The sequence below is a fragment of the Phaenicophaeus curvirostris genome, chromosome 24, assembly GCF_032191515.1.
Source record: "Phaenicophaeus curvirostris isolate KB17595 chromosome 24, BPBGC_Pcur_1.0, whole genome shotgun sequence".
Lineage (NCBI taxonomy): Eukaryota > Metazoa > Chordata > Aves > Cuculiformes > Cuculidae > Phaenicophaeus > Phaenicophaeus curvirostris.
The window spans coordinates 3,005,569-3,020,902 of NC_091415.1; the positions used below are offsets into that span (position 1 = coordinate 3,005,569).

The following is a 15,334-nucleotide window of genomic DNA, read 5'->3' on the forward strand; positions in this document are numbered from 1 at the left end:
CCAGGCTCTCACGGCTGAATCTTCTTCCCAGGAAAGCCTGGAGAGCGCGCTGATGGGGACACACCAGGAGCTGGAGATGTTTGGGAGCCAGCCTGCCTATCCGGAGAAGCTGCTGCACAAGAAGGAATCGCTTCAGAACCAGCTCATCAACATCCGCGTGGAGCTGTCGCAAGCCAGCACGGTAACGGCTCCCTCCTGGCTGCGGGGCTGTCTCCTCCACCTCCTCAGTCCCTGTTCTCCCTTCCCAGATGAAAAAAACAAGAAGGGAAAACCCCTTGGCTGGGTGGGAACCCAGAGAAGCCAAAGTCCTTCACTGGGGACAATGCAAATTAACCTGTCTCAGCTTCTGCTCCTGGTTGCTCGGTGTTGCTCTGCTGTCCGTGCGAGGCAATCCCGTGGGTACAACCTGGCTAGGACACAACAGTGCTGGTACCCCACACTGCCACCCCCTCCCCAGCTCCAGGGGTTGTGTTGGGTGCACCATCCTTGGGCTTTTCTGGGTGCTTCTGTGCTGGCCAGGGGCACAAACCTGCAAAAAAAACCTTAACCCATCCATCTCTCCCCCCATCAGGCCTTGGCGAATAGCACTGCTGAGTATGAGAGCTTGGAGAGCGAGGTGTCCGCCCTGCACGATGACCTCTGGGAGCAACTGAACCTGGATATCCAGGTGAGCAGGACCCTGTCAGTTCTTCAGCCACAAGGAACTGGTTTGCAAGTGGCTGCTCTGTGCTTGGCCCTTGATGTCCAGCTTTGGGTTATAGCAGAGGGACCAGGGAACCTGGGTGCATCAAGGAGATTCAACCTAGCGCTCCCCATGCTGCTCCATCAGCCCATGGAACCTGGGGAAGCAGAGATGGCTCCAGTCATGATAGGCTGGACTCCCCCAGGCTGTGTCTGCATCAACCCATAGGTCCCACGACTCCACTTGGGGATGAGGTGCCGCGGGGTTGGCTACGGTGGGGACCTCTCTGACCGCTGCCTTTTCTCCTTGTCCAGAACGAAATGCTCAACCGGCAGATCCAGAAGGAGATCTGGCGGATCCAGGATGTGATGGAGGGGCTGAGGAAGAACAACCCGTCCCGCGGCACGGACACTGCCAAGCACAGAGGTGAGCAGCGTCCATCCCTGCCCTTGCACAGTGCAAACTCCAGCCTGGGGTATCCCCGGTGCCTGTGCTGCCACGAGGCAGACGGCGGTGGCCGCTTGGAGAGGCGGAGGCTGCGATGCATCCTCTCATTTCTGTTTTTTTTTGCAGTGGCCATCGGCCCCTCGGGGACTTTCAGCTCCAACAGCCCCGCCAGCCCCCTGAGCTCAGCCAGCCTCACCAGCCCCCTCAGCCCCTTCTCCCTCGTCTCCGGCTCCCAGGGCTCACCCACCAAGCCAGGACCCAGCGAGGTGAGTGAGCCAGGGCATCCCCAGGGAGCCCTTTGCCTCCACAGGGTGCTTGGTGTGGCTTGTGATGATTGCCTAGCTCCAGCCTTTGGCTTCAGGACCTTCTTGCTGCGCTTGCAGCAGTGCTGGTCTCGCCTTCATCCACGTGAAGTTTAAGGAGGAATTTCAGAGAATCCCTAGGTTGGAAAAGACCTTTGAGATCATCGAGTACAACCATACCTGTCCACTACTGAATCACATCCCCAAGTATCATAGAATAACCATAGAATCGTAGAATAACCAGGTTGGAAGAGACCCACCGGATCATCGAGTCCAACCATAAGTAGTTCATCTGCCTGTCTTTTAAACACCTCGAGGACTCAACCACCTCCCCATCTGGGGACTCCCCAACCCTACCTGGCTGCACAGCGACGATGCCAACGTCTCCTGGGCAGCCTAGGAGGTGGGGAGCACTGTCCCCTCTGCATGGGAACCTGGAGACCATGGAGCCCTGGGAGTGGTGTCTGACTGCTCTCCCTCCTCCTTTCCTTGGCTCGACGCTTCCACTGTGTGTTGTCTCGATCTTTTTCTAACTGTCTCTTCCTTCCTGGCTCTCAGTGTCTCTGCTCTCATGCCTCGCGCTCCTCTCCACCCCAGGAACCAGGCCCGCCTCGACCTCCCCTCCCCAAGTCCTACGTACCCCTGGAGCCTCCTCCGACCGTTCCTCCGCTCCCTGGCGAGAGCCGCCTCTGGCCGTACCCCACCTCCCCTTCCTGGCAGCAAAGCGGCGAGGCGAAGAGGGGACAGGTACCAAAAACCTCTCTAGAGCAGCCCCGTCCCCTTCCTCCCCTCACCTGGCAGGGGCTGGGACGAGACAGGCGATGGGGATGCCCACCCTCTGCCCTGGCAGGGGGGACAGTGACAGCGTGGAGGTGGCACATGGGGCTGGTACCTGGCCTCTCCAAGGCAGTGCTCTCCTGGCAGCCTCGCCGTGGCCCCCCTGTCCCCTCCAGGTCCCCTGCACCCACGCACAGCACCCACTCCTGCTCCTCCTGGGCGTCCCCCGATGTTGCTGCAGCCCCTGGTGTCAGCCCCTCTGCTTTCCTCTGCCCTCGCCTCTCTCGCTGTCCTTCCGCGGCGCCGCTCCCCGCTCTGGCAAGCTCTGCTGATGAGGGTGAACCCCCTGATTCCTATCCACCTACGGCAAACCTGGATTTGGGAATTCCTGGTAGCGCTTTGGCTGGGAGAAGGGGCCAGGTGTGGACACCAGGTGACACGAGCATCCTTGCAGCTGGGGAGTCAGGATGCGTGCAGCCACAAAGCAGCAGCTGAGCTGCAGAGGGACCCCACTGCGAGAGCCAGTGGCATCTCCAGCAGCCGTGCAGCTGCAGGGGGTGGAGGGAGCCGTCTGATCCATGGGGTGTAAGGGGTTGCATGATCAGCAGGAAGAGCACAGGGCAGTTGTCAGGCTCCTCAGTTTGTTGCTCTACCCCTTCTTGATACCAGCACCACTTCACCAGTGCCTGAGCCCGGGGCAGGCTGTGCCCAAGAGGTGCAGGAAGGGAAAGACCTCAAAAACCAGCCCTTTGCTTGCTCTCTGCTGCTGCACAGCGTCTGTCCTCACTTCTCCCCCTGTGGGACCCTGTCCCCTCCCACGAGCATGGGACCTTGATGGAGCTCAGCACAGAGCTCCAGGGCGTGGAGCTCCAGCCACCTCCAAGCTGTGGTGGGATCGTCACCCCTGCAGGAAGCTTTTCCTGTGCATGAGCCTGTTTTATGGGGACAGTGATCGGTGCTCAGCCCGATGGGCCAGAGCAGAGCTGCAGAGCCCTTCTCCTTGCACATCTGGGGTGCAATAGTACCTCCTGGCTGGTGTCTGTGTGTCCGTCCACTCCTGAGACTGTGTGTGCCACCAGTATGTCACCCCATGGCTGTGGAGAGCAGCGGGTCTGTCCCCAAGCAGAGCACAGCACCCAAGCAGGACGGGATCTCACCAGAGACCTCCTTTCTCTCACAGCCCAAGCTGAGCTTCGAGCAGACCAAAAAAGACGTGCAGCGACCAGCCCCGTCTGGACCCACCACCGAGGGGCTTCTGCAGAGCCAGCAGGAGCAGGAGGCAGACAAGCAAGCGGCTCTCAACAAGGGTACGGCACTGGGGTCGGTGGGTCCCGCTCCGCTGGGCTCCTCGTGCTCGTTGGGAGCTCTCAGCATCTTGCTGGGACCCTCGGTTCCCCGGTGGGTTCAGCCTGGTGTTTTGGTTTGCTCCGCAGTGGGCATCGTCCCCCCCAGGACCAAGTCTCCAGCGGAGGAGGAGGTGCCAGCGGCCGGCGTGCCAAAGAGGAGCACCAGCGGCATGGCCAACGGGCTCAGCTCTCGGGTAGGGCTGATGTCGAGGGGCTGGGGGTGGGTGGTGGGGCTGGGGGGCTTGTATCACAGCCTGGAGGGGTGGGGTAGTGCAGAGGGGAGCTGTCCCTGCATGGCTCCACATCTCAGCATCCAGCTCCTCAAGACCCTCAACAGGCTGAGGGAGTTGGGTTTGTTCAGTGGGGAGAAGAGGAGGCAGAGAGAGACCTTAGAACAGCTTCCATCGCTGAAAGGGGCTGCAGAAAAGCTGGGGAAGGGGTCTGGATGAGGGAGGGCAAGGGTAGGATGAGGGGGAACCGTTTTCAGCTGAAGGAGTGGAGATGGAGATGAGATCTTGGGGAGAAATGTTTTCCTGTGAGAGTGGGGAGTCCCTGGCTCAGAGTCATGGTGGCTGCCCCATCCCTGGAGGGGTTCAAGGCCAGGTTGGATGGGGGCTTGGAGCCCCTGATCCAGTGGGAGGTGTCCGTGCCCATGATGGGGGTGGAACTGGATGGACTTTGAGGTCCCTTCCAACCCAAACCATTCCATGATGACACTATTTTAGTGTGTTCTCCTGCCAGGAGTGGGCTGAGCAGCTCCATTCCAGAGGTTCGTGGCACGGGGTTCGTGGGGCAGGACCTCGCTGCAGACAGGGGTTTGTGACCATAAAGTCTGGCTCTCCCCAGGAGAGGCCAAAAAGTGCCGTGTTTGCCAACGAGACAAAGGTGAAGATGAGCGTGGAGGAGCAGATCGACCGCATGAAGCGCCACCAGAGCGGCTCAATGAAGGAGAAACGGCGCAGCCTGCAGCTCCTGGGCAGCCAGCAGCCCGACACCCCCGGCACAAAGGCACCTGCCTCCTACAAGGTGGTGAGTCCCTGCTCTGGCCACGGGGCTGGTCTTTGGCTTTGGCTTTGCCAAGCTCCTGAGGTCCCTGAGGGAGCAGAGGGGTCACTGGGGCTGGGGCAGGGGACAATGTGCCATCCTGGAGAGGCTCAGTGGGGCTGGGGGCCCTTGCAGGTGCGTCGGCACCGCAGCATCCACGAAGTGGACATCTCCGACCTGGAGGCAGCGCTGCGCTCCGATGACCCCGGCAAAGTCTACGAGACACCCCAGGAGGAGATTGCCCGGCTGCGCAAGATGGAGCTGGAGCCACAGCATTACGACGTGGACATCAACAAAGAGGTGAGGACGGGGCTGTCCTGGGGGAGCTGGCAGCCTAGGGTACGGGGCATTCCTCCCTCCACACCTTGCACGGGGGGTTCTATCCATCCTCCTGCATCGGTCAGGATCCTGGAGCCACTGGGGGCTGCCCTCGACAGGCGGGTGCTGGGATCTGGTGGCGAGTGGGTTCTGGAGCAGGGATGGGTTCCCAGAAGCGGACACACAGCTCATCCCTTGCCGCTGCACCCAGCTTTCCACTCCAGATAAAGTCCTCATCCCCGAGCGGTACATTGAGCTGGAGCCCGATACGCCCCTCAGCCCCGAGGAGATGAAGGAGAAGCAGAAAAAAGTGGAAAGGATCAAGACCCTCATTGCTAAATCCAGGTGAGGCTGCGGTGCCCACACCAGCCGTGTCGGGGTGCTCCCCGCCTGCACCCCTTCCCTGCTGGGCACGGGTGCTGATGTCGGGTGCTCTGCGCAGCCTGCAGAACGTCGTCCCCTTGAGCGAAGGGGAGGTAGATGTTCCCCAGGATCCCGAGACCCAACTGCAGGAGCAGGAGAAGAGGATAGAGATCTCATGTGCTCTGGCTGCTGAAGCCTCTCGCCGGGGCCGCATGCTCTCGGGTAAGGCACGGGGTGGCACCAAGGGTCTGGAGCCGGACAGCCCCGCGGGAGGTTGGATCACAGGCAGCGTTAGCTGGTGGGAAGGGAAGGTTTTGTGCAGGTTGGGCTGGATGGGGAGCAGAAGAGAGCGGGCTGTGTCAGTCGTGGCACTGGGCATCCCTGTGTGGTGGGTGCGTTAGCCTGGTGATGCCAGAGCCTTGCCCGCCACCCGCTGCAGCATCAGCTGAGCATCAGGGGATGGATGGAGCAGCCGCTTCCTCTGGATTTGGGGGGTTTGGGTACCTTGTCAGCAGTGTTGACAAGGCTGCAGGATGGGAGCGCCTGCCTGTGCCACGCATGGTGCACACCTTGCCCGAGCCAGCGTGGTGGCACACCAAGCTTTGTCCATGAGGAGTCCTGCAGGGCGTTAGAATCATAGAATCATAGAATCACCAGGTTGGAAAAGACCCATTGGATCATCGAGTCCAACCACTCCTATCAAGTACTAAGCCATGTCCCTCAGCACCTTGTCCACCCATCCCTTAAACCCCTTCAGGGAAGGGGACTCAACCCCCTCCCTGGGCAGCCTCTGCCACTGCCCAGTGACCCTTTCTGTGAAAGATTTTTTTCCTAATGTCCAGCCTAAACCTCCCCTGGCAGAGCTTGAGGCCATTCCCTCTCCTGTCCCCTGTTACTTGGGAGAAGAGCCCAGCTCCCTCCTCTCCACAACCTACTCTCAGGGAGTTGGAGAGAGCAATGAGGTCTCCCCTCAGCCTCCTCTTCTCCAGGCTAAACACCCCCAGCTCTCTCAGCCGTTCCTCATAAGGCCTGTTCTCCAGCCCCCTCACCAGCTTCCTTGCTCTTCTCTGGACTCGCTCCAGAGCCTCAACATCCTTCTTGTGGGGAGGGGCTCAGACCTGAACACAGGATTCGAGGTTTGGTCTCACCAGTGCCGAGTCCAGAGGGAGAAGAACCTCCCTGGACCTGCTGGCCACGCCGTTTCTGATCCAAGCCAAGATGCCATTGGCCTTCTTGGCCACCTGGGCCCCTGCTGGCTCTCACGTTCAGTCGCTGTCAACCAACACCCCCAGGTCTTTCTCCTCCAGGCAGCTTTCCAAGGTGGTGGGCAGGGCAGATTGGGAGGGTTGGATGCAGGATGGGTAGCAGGAGAGTGGGCTGCGTCGGTCCTGGACTCCCTGCGCAGTGGGAGGGTGAGTGAATGCAGTGATGCTGAAGCCCTGCCCGTGGTGCCTGGGGCGGCGCTGAGCATCGGGGGATGGAGCAGCCGCTTCGACCGAGCGCAGGATTCGGCACCTTGTCAGCAGCGTTCCCAAAGCTGCAGGATGCGAGCGCCTGGCTGTGCCACGCGTGAGGCACACCGAGCCGGCGTGGTGGCTACACCAAGCCTTGTCCATGAGGAGCCCCGCGGGGAGCTCACGTGTGCCGGGCACCGCTGGGGCTGTTTGTCTTGACCACGCTTGCTTCCCCACTTCCTTCCTCTCCGTTTTCCTCCCTTCTGCTAACCGCTCGCTGGGTCGCCTCCTTCCCTTTGCCGCTGCCGGCAGCTTGTGTTCTTCATGCCCTTCTCCCATTTCTTGTTTCCAGCTCAATGCGCTACCCCAAGCCCTCCCACCTCCCCAGCTTCCCTGACTCCACCGACCAACCCCCTCTCGTCTGAAACATCCCGGGCCGCCGACAACAGCCATTTTATGCGTGTCTGAGCCATGAAGTAAGCACCTCTTCTCTCGTACATCATCCCATCCTCTCTCCATCCCAGGGGTGGCCGGGTGGGGGGCTCCTCTTCTGCACCCGGTGTCTTGTCCATCGCCGCTTGCTCCAGCTAACGTCTCTCGAGCCACGTCAGCCCCATCTCCTCCTATGGACCAAGTGCGAGTGTCCTCCAAGGAGAAGGACACAACGTGGGCACGGGGTGGGAGCTCAGCAGGGAACAAAAAGTGGTGGTGGTGGGGTCTCAGCCAGGCTCTGGGGGCTGCCTGCCCTGTCACCTCTGAATTGGTGTCTTCAAAGCTGGGGGACGCAGCGTCCTCCTGCTCGGTTGGAGGTTCCACCTAGGCAGTGGGGGGCACAAAGCTGGATCTGCACTAGGTTTTCCTCCAAGCAGGGCAGGAGAGGGCTGTGGGGTGGATGTAGGGGCTGCCCCACCATCAGCCACCCATTGCCTCGCTCAGCCCTTGCTCTCCTCTCCCTCCAGCTCAAGCCTTGGCTGCTGCCGGCGCCATCAAGTTCCACGGGGCCACGTTTTAGCGCCCCGACAGACACCAAACCTCTCGCCATCGTTTTTGGTTCTCCTGGACCCCCTTCCCTCTCCCATCGACGGCGAGAGCACCCGGCACAGCCGAGCGGGGCGATGCATCGCCAGCAGCACCAGCTCTGCCCCATCCTGGAGGAGACGTGCGGGTGCTGGGACCGTGGTCCCTGAGGAGCCCCCCAGCTGGCACGGGGACAGATTGGTGGTGTCCTGGGCATCAGGCTTGTGTGGACAGCCAGACAAGGGCCATCTGCAGCGGTGGCCACCAGCACAGTGGCCACCCGGGGGTGCGTAGGACTCCCTGGGCTCCACGTGCTGATGCGTTGGTCTCCCAAAGGTCTGCGAAAGGGGTTCTTCTGGGTAGAGATCAGCCAGTCCTGACCACGGATGGTGCTTCCACCTTAAACTGGACCTGGATGCTCCATCGCTGCTTCTTGGGTGCCTCTTCCCTCCCTGAACCTGCTTTTAGCATCCATCTAGCTGGTGGGAGTCACTGGCAGAGCCTGGCCTGTCCCATCATTCCTCACAGGAGGAATAAAGAGCTGTGTTGGGGTCGGGATGGATAGAGATGGGACTGGAGGGGACAGGGGTGCCCGGGGAAGCGGTGCCTTCAGGATCGGGGTGATCCGAGGACTGCCCGGTGCGCCGCAGGCACGGAGCAGGAGGTCTGGGCGGCGATGGGGATGTTGCAGAGTGCAGGGAGCTGGGGTGCGAGGTGGGGCAGTGAAGCCAGGGACCCCTCTCCGGGTGGATGGGGATGGTGACAAGAAAGGGAAGGGGCTTTGGGCCAGGCGGCAGCAGAGGGGCTTGTCTTGGTGGCCCCAGGTCCAACCATCACCTCTGTTCTGGTCCCTCTGAAGAGCTGGCACCGCATCTAACCCCAAGACCTTGCCGTTGCGCTCCAGCCCCTTTGGCTTGTTTGCTTTCCCTGTAGCAAGTTTACCCTTTTCTTTAGCTTTCGGAGGGAGGGGAAAAGCAGGTTCTGCCTGGACAAGCCAAACCCCAGGCGGCAGGGCCAGGATGGGTGAGCTGGAGGGCGTGAGGAGCTAAATCCTGTGCGTCCTGCAGCTCTTTCTCTTCTGGCCTCATCCTGATGACCCCCCCCCAGGACCCCTGCCCTCCGCTCTCCCCGCTCTGCATCCCCATCACGCCCCATCTGAGCAATACTGGTAGGATCCCTGGAGCCCCGAGCCTCCCGCAGCCCTTTTAGCTCATAAAGCTGGCCCTTTATTTTGCTATTACATGCCTTAATATATGTTTTATGGAAATTATACATTTATAATATATATCTATATTTGGTTTTCTCTTCTTTTCTGGGAGGTACTGTTTTGTGCCCAGCTCTCTCTCCGTAGGGTTGTTGGCACCAGCCCTGCCCGTGAGTTACAAAAGCAGATTCTTTGCCAATTTATCAGAAAAAAAGAAAAAAAAAACCTATTTAAAAATATATATATTTTTTCTGCTTTTATTGAAAGCAAATTTATTTAAAATAAAATATAAAGAGACTGTAAGTTTGAAGAGATGACCCATTTATTTTCCTTTCCCTGAGCGCTGAGGTAGGTTCCCCAGCTTGTGTAACCGGGGTGAACCCCACTTATTCTGGCTGCGGTGGCTCATACAATGACTGTGCTGCCCTACAGTCCTGTAGACCCAGAGGCAGCAATTCCTCTCATCCCTGGGGACCACAGAGGATGAGGAGCATCCTGATGCTCCTACCTCCAGGTGCCCAGAGCTGCCAGGTCCGAGCCCTCCCCATGGCATGAGTGCAGCCCGATGCACCCGGACCCCATGGTTCCCCCCTTGTGGTCGTTATTTTGTTGGGTTTTTTTAAAAAAGAAAAAAAAAAAAAACCTCAATTGATTTTATTTTGGTTATTATTTTTCATAACACTTCATATACCAGTGACTCGTAACCGAGAAAGGATTCGCATCGGGAGGAAATCTATTTATGCACTGGGGAGGGTGGGAAGGGAGGCATTTGGTTTTCTGGGTTTTTTTCCTAGTGTTAGAGAAATAAAAGTATCTAAGAAATAACAAGGTGTCAGCGTCATTTGTCTAGAGGGGACCTTGGATAACAACTTTAATGTTAGACTGAAGAGATGGTGGGTAAATGGCTCTGGCATCTCACCTGGCAAGGTTCCACTTTGCCGTAGCTCATCCTAGGGCTGGTGGCACCTTCTCCTCCTTCATTTCAGGGGCTCTTTTTCCTTGTGGAGTTTTATTTTAGCTGTAGCTGCTCCTGGAGGAGTAAAAAATGCATTTAGAATCATAGGTTGGAAGGGATGTCTTCAACTGGATCAGAGCCCCATCCAACCTGACCTGGAGTGCTTCCAGGGATGGGACAACGACCACCTCTATGGGCAACCATCCCTTTCCCTGGTGATGCTGCGGGGACTCAAGGTGACACTTCAAGGGACGCCACAGCCTTGTGCATTCCCCTATTTCAGGGATTGCTCTAAGCTGTCCCTTTCCAGGGAGGACAAGCAGGGAGAGCAGGACCACACAGGCACCAGCCTCTATATTATAGACTCGTGGAATGGTTTGGGCTGGAAGAGAACTCCAAGTCCATCTTGTTCCACCCCTGCCATGGGCAGGGACACCTCCCACTGGATCAGGGGCTCCAAGCCCCATCCAACCTGGCCTTGAACCCCTCCAGGGATGGGGCAGCCACAGCTTCTCTTGGCCCCATCCTCATAGGAGAACATTTCTCCTTAAGATCTCATCTCAATCTCCCCTCTTCCAGCTGAAAATCATTCCCCCTCATCCTGTTGCCGCGCTTCCTGATTGGGAATCTCTCCTCAGCTTTCCTGGAGCCCCTTTCAGCCCTGGAAGGATGCTCTAAGTTCTTCTTGGAGCCTTCTCCAGGCTGAGCAACCCCAGCTCTCAGCCTCTCCTGGGACGGGAGGTGCTCCAGCAATGCCGGGCTAATGCTTCCACCGAAAGGCGGTGCCGCTGCCATGGGGCGGTTAATGATTTGCTTGGTGACGCAGAGGACTGAAGGCCTTTCCAAGGGTCACTGTCGGGGAGGCATGTGGAAGGGTGGCCGCCCTCGCCCAGCCTCGCCGCCGGCAAGATGGTGTCTCTGACCGACTTCCAGCGTAAGTAGAAGGGCAGGCATGGGGATCAACCACTAAACCATGTCCCTCAGCACCTTATCCACCCACCCCTTAACCCCCTCCAGGGAAGGGGACTCAACCCCCTCCCTGGGCAGCCTCTGCCACTGCCCAATGACCCTTTCCGTGAAAAATTTTTTCCTAATGTTCAGCCTGAACCTCCCCTGGTGGAGCTTGAGGCCATTCCCTCTCATCCTGTCCCCTGTCTGGAGAACATCACCAGCCTCTCCCTGCACCAACACCCTTTGTGCCACTTGAGATGACCTCCTCATTTATGTTTCTGTTGTGGTTTATTCTTTAGCTGGCAGCCCAGAGGAGTTTCTGGGTGACCTGATGGTCTCCCCCAGGCTTGGGCAGCTGGAAAGGTTGGTTCTAAGCTTTAGAGACAAATCCCAAGCACATTTTTCAGAGAGAACAGGCCACAGAGGTGCTGAGGAGAGCAAACGGAGCCCAAGGTGGGACCAGAGGCGTGTGCCCAAGCCCCTGTCTCAGCCCTCCTCCTGTCCTCTGCAGGAATCGGCGTGGGACTGGTTGGCTTTGGCCTCTTCTTCATCCTTTTTGGGATACTCTTGTACTTTGACTCAGTGCTCCTGGCCTTTGGGAATGTGAGTATGGTGGGGCTGGTACTTCCCACAACTGGTGCTGATGCCTAGGATGGAGCAAAGAGTCCACCTAAGCAGGGCTTCTTTGACCTGCTCCTCTTCATCCTCCCAGATCCTCTTCCTCTCTGGCTTGGTTTGCATCATTGGCTTCAGGAGGACCTTCACCTTCTTCTTCCAGCGGCCAAAGCTGAAAGGCAGCAGCTTCTTCTTCGGGGGGGTCCTCATCGTCCTCATGCGGTGGCCCATCCTGGGAATGCTGCTGGAGGCTTACGGCTTCATCAACCTCTTCAGGTCCGTCCCGTGGTTCCTGGCCATCCTGGTACAGCTGGAGACCTGGAGCTGGGTGGTCCACACTGCTCCCATCCCAGCAAAATCCAGGCATGGAGCTTAACAGAAATTTGTGTTCTGATACAGGAGCTTTTTTCCAGTGGCTTTTGGATTTCTTGGTACTCTGACAAACATCCCCCTGCTGAGCAAGGTGAGCAAGGCTCTGGGCTTGGTTCTCCCAGGTGGATGCAACCCTTGGGGTTTGCAGTCCTTGGGTGATATTAATCCTCGTTGCTCTGGTTGGGACTGGACAGCAAAGGTCACCTCAGCCTCTCCACAACCCCACGAGGACACACTGGAGGGTTTTCCCACTAATCATGATCTGTCCCTGTTGCAGCTCTTGCAGAAGGTGGAAGACAGCAGCACCATGGTGTGACCTGTGAGATGGGCCTCATCGTTGGAGATGGGATGGTGCAAGTGAGCCTTGGGTCCAGCTCTCTTGTGATGAGCTGCTGCTTCTTTCAGCCCCAGGACCCTCAATGCCAGCCTGAGCCACTCCTGCTGTGGGGATGGAGCCTCGCTGCCCCATGGGGCTCCTGTGAGAAGCTCCTGAGCGAGGCTCCGGGGACCAAATGTATTTCCAGACAGGCTTCTGGAATGATAAGCATTATTTTATTATTTTTGTCTTCTTTTTGTGGAACGATTTAATTAAAAAGTGTGCCCAAGACTGAACTCAGATGTGACTTCAGGGCTTGCTCCAGGACTGGGTCCTCTCGAGCGTCACCAAGAGGTGCCGTGGCTGGAGGTGGTATAGGAACCTTTCCATGGTCCACGGCACTTGGATCTTCCTTTGGCTGTAGCTGGAGGTAGCATGGTGACTTTCCTGTGGCCACAGCTAAAGATGTTACAGAAACCTTCTCATATGGATGTAGGTGGCAATTGGACCTTCCTGTGGCCGTTGCTGGAGGTAGGATGAGGACCTTCCTATGGCTGTGGCTGGGGGTGGCATAGGGGGAATGGCCTCAAGCTGCACATGGGGAAGCTCAGCCTGGATATCAGGAAAAAAAGTTTCACAGAAAGGGTCAACTGGCACTGGAACAAACTGCCCAGGGAGGGGGTTGAGTCACCATCCCTGGAGGTGCTTAAAAGATGGGTGGACGAGGTGCTGAGGAACATGGTTTAGTGGCAGATAGGAACGGTTGGACTCGAGGATGCAAGAGGTCTTTTCCAACTTGGTGGTTCTATGATTCCGCCTTCCCGTGGCTGTAGCTGGAGGTGGCATGAGGACCTTCCCATGGCTGCTGCTCCTGGCTGCCCTGGCCTGCAGGCAGCAGCGGTGGCATCGCCTTCCCATGCGTCCCGCGGGGCTGTGGGGCGCGGAGCCCAGGGAGCTGTGGGAGAGGGCAGGGGAGGTTAGGAAAACACCCATTAAACAACATTAACATTTCATGACCCGATCGGAGGAGAGTAAATTACCCCGTTCCCATCCAGTGACCGAGAAAAAGCCAATGACATCCGAGGTTATTAATTAATTGAGAGATGTAGGAGTGGGAGAGGGGGCTGGAGCAAACCCAGCCTCATCCATGGATATTCAAAGCACTTTTTCTTCTGCCGAGCATCTCCACGGTCCCAGCACACCTTCTAGGAGGGCAGTGGGATGCTGCTGCTTTCCAGCCTCTTTCTGTAGGGATGGAAAGAGGCTGGTTTGGCCGCCTGCTGGGGATCACATCACATGTTCCTTCCGCACCCTCCCTGCAGCAGATTTGACCTCAAGAACCATTCAGGCCCAGGTGAACCAGTTGCTTTTAAACCCTCAAAGCAGGACCTGGGCTGCTGGATGCTCTGGGCTGCGTGTGAGGGGCCAGGTCTTGCAAAGAGAGCTTGACGGCGAGCAGGAATTTGAGAACAGCGCAGAGCTCTCCTAGCTTGAGACCAGATGATTTCAAAGGCACTGTTTTGTTCAGGCTGCAGAAAGTTCTCTCTCTAGGAGCACAGCCAGCGCTGCCGGAGAACTGGTTGGATGGCTCAGCGGGTCTGTGCGATCAGAGGCACGAGCTGAACGAGTGCCAGCCAGGTTTCTATGAGCACTTGGGGAGCTGGGTGCAAGCAGGAGTTTAATTAAAGCGAGGCAATCACATCAAAGCCAGTCTCTGTGCAGATACCGTTCTTGGCTTGCAAGAATTAATTAATGAGTTTGAGTTAAACCTGTTCCCTTTTGATTGCAAGCGCAGCCTGATTGAGTGGGTAGCAGTGCCTGCTGGTGCTCAGCAGGTACCACGCTGGTGCCCAGGTCTGCGGTGGGTTTGCACCAGGTGGAAGCAGAGCTGGGAGCTGCTCTGACAGCTCAGCTGAGGTGGGGAAAGTCATTTGGGCACCCAAATCCCAGCCCAAGTAGCCAAATTTGAGTCCTGGGTTAGAAAAGGAGGAGCTCCCAGCAGATGGAAGCAAAGGCAGACCCTCCCAGAGCTGGGGATGGTTGCTTTGCCTCCCTGGGAGGGCTGGTTTAGAGGAAGATCCTTCCTTGCTGCTGGTTTTTGAGGATATACCTTTATTTGGAGTGCAGATTGCGGTGGGAGGCTCTCAAGAGGAGGAAAAAGAGCTAGGGACTTCCCAGCATCAGCTTGGCTGTGGGTGGGAGGAAGGTTCTTCATCAGGGAGTGCAGGGACAGGACAAGGGGGAATGGTTTTCAGCTGGAAGAGGGGAGATGGAGATGAGATCTTAGGAAGAAATGTTTCCTGAGAAGGTGGGGAGGTCCTGGCCCAGGTTGCCCAGAGCAGCGGTGGCTGCCCCGTCCCTGGAGGGGTCCAAGGCCTCTGGGATGGAGCAGGCAGCAGCGAGCTGGAGCTGGTATTCCCCTTCCCAGCCTGCACTTCCAAAGCTCATTGCAAGGGGGATGTTTTCCCTCTGGTTCAATAAATCGCTCTTTCGCTGTGCCCTGCCAGAGCGGTTTTGGTTTGAAGCAAACACTTTGGGGAAGCCCTGGCTCTGCTGACGTCAATGGCCAAATTCCCTCGGTATCGGTGCCATCCAGAGCCTCTTCTAAGCCTCTTCCCAAAAGTTGTGTTTAGGCTTGAGCTTTTCCGTCATCGGGAACAACAATCCTCACAATCCCGATGTGTTTTTACCAGCAACAACCTCATGGAGTAGTGAAGTGTGTGGGAAGGACAGAAATGCCCCTACTCTTTAGATGTTTTGAAAGATCCCTCAAGAAATAAGGCTATTCAGTAAAACTTCCCTCTCTAAATGGAATCATTAGGAAGTACTTAATATTTCAAATTTTATTTTAAAAGTAGTGCAGCCCAGCACTAGAGAAGCACATTTCTCTCACAGGAAAGCATTTATTTCTCTCTGGAAAGCCTGTTCCTTGAATTCACTCTGAGCTCAACCACCTGATTCCTTGAAAGCAGGCAAAAAAAATAACATCAAAGCATTCCCCTGCCATTTCCAGGTGAGCTGCCTGATGGCCTGTTACCTTCAGCTGCTGCGAATTTGAGTTAAATGATGCTTTGGGGGTGCAAGGGAAGGTTCAAACACCCTTCCTGCAGGTCTAGGTATCCTGAAGGGCTGAGGATAAAATCAGGGTGGTCCCAGAGCTGGCCTTGTGGC

General features: G+C 57.3%; 2 protein-coding genes across 13 annotated transcripts in view; both read left to right on the top strand.

Annotated features, from left to right (window-relative positions):
- The window catches only part of PLEKHA6 (pleckstrin homology domain containing A6), a 55,089-nt gene extending 45,385 nt beyond the window's left edge, over window positions 1-9,704 (top strand). For 9 of the 12 annotated variants that reach the window (XM_069876054.1, XM_069876056.1, XM_069876057.1 and 6 more), the window contains 13 exons: window positions 32-181; window positions 572-667; window positions 997-1,108; window positions 1,256-1,395; window positions 2,029-2,178; window positions 3,389-3,515; window positions 3,642-3,748; window positions 4,401-4,583; window positions 4,734-4,898; window positions 5,128-5,261; window positions 5,359-5,501; window positions 7,086-7,209; window positions 7,693-9,704. In XM_069876054.1, coding sequence (XP_069732155.1) covers window positions 32-181; window positions 572-667; window positions 997-1,108; window positions 1,256-1,395; window positions 2,029-2,178; window positions 3,389-3,515; window positions 3,642-3,748; window positions 4,401-4,583; window positions 4,734-4,898; window positions 5,128-5,261; window positions 5,359-5,501; window positions 7,086-7,201 — 1,623 coding nt within the window. In that variant the 3' untranslated portion in view covers window positions 7,202-7,209; window positions 7,693-9,704. The remainder of the gene's footprint in view (window positions 1-31; window positions 182-571; window positions 668-996; window positions 1,109-1,255; window positions 1,396-2,028; window positions 2,179-3,388; window positions 3,516-3,641; window positions 3,749-4,400; window positions 4,584-4,733; window positions 4,899-5,127; window positions 5,262-5,358; window positions 5,502-7,085; window positions 7,210-7,692) is intronic. The other 3 variants (XM_069876055.1, XM_069876058.1, XM_069876061.1) reach the window with 3 other exon arrangements.
- A 1,058-nt stretch (window positions 9,705-10,762) lies between these two features.
- GOLT1A (golgi transport 1A) lies at window positions 10,763-12,300 on the top strand. Its single transcript, XM_069875886.1, has 5 exons — window positions 10,763-10,843; window positions 11,372-11,463; window positions 11,573-11,763; window positions 11,875-11,938; window positions 12,125-12,300. Exons 1-5 carry the CDS (start codon window positions 10,819-10,821, stop codon window positions 12,161-12,163), a joined length of 411 nt encoding a protein of 136 aa, XP_069731987.1. The 5' UTR covers window positions 10,763-10,818; the 3' UTR covers window positions 12,164-12,300.
- Window positions 12,301-15,334: the final 3,034 nt, after the last annotated feature.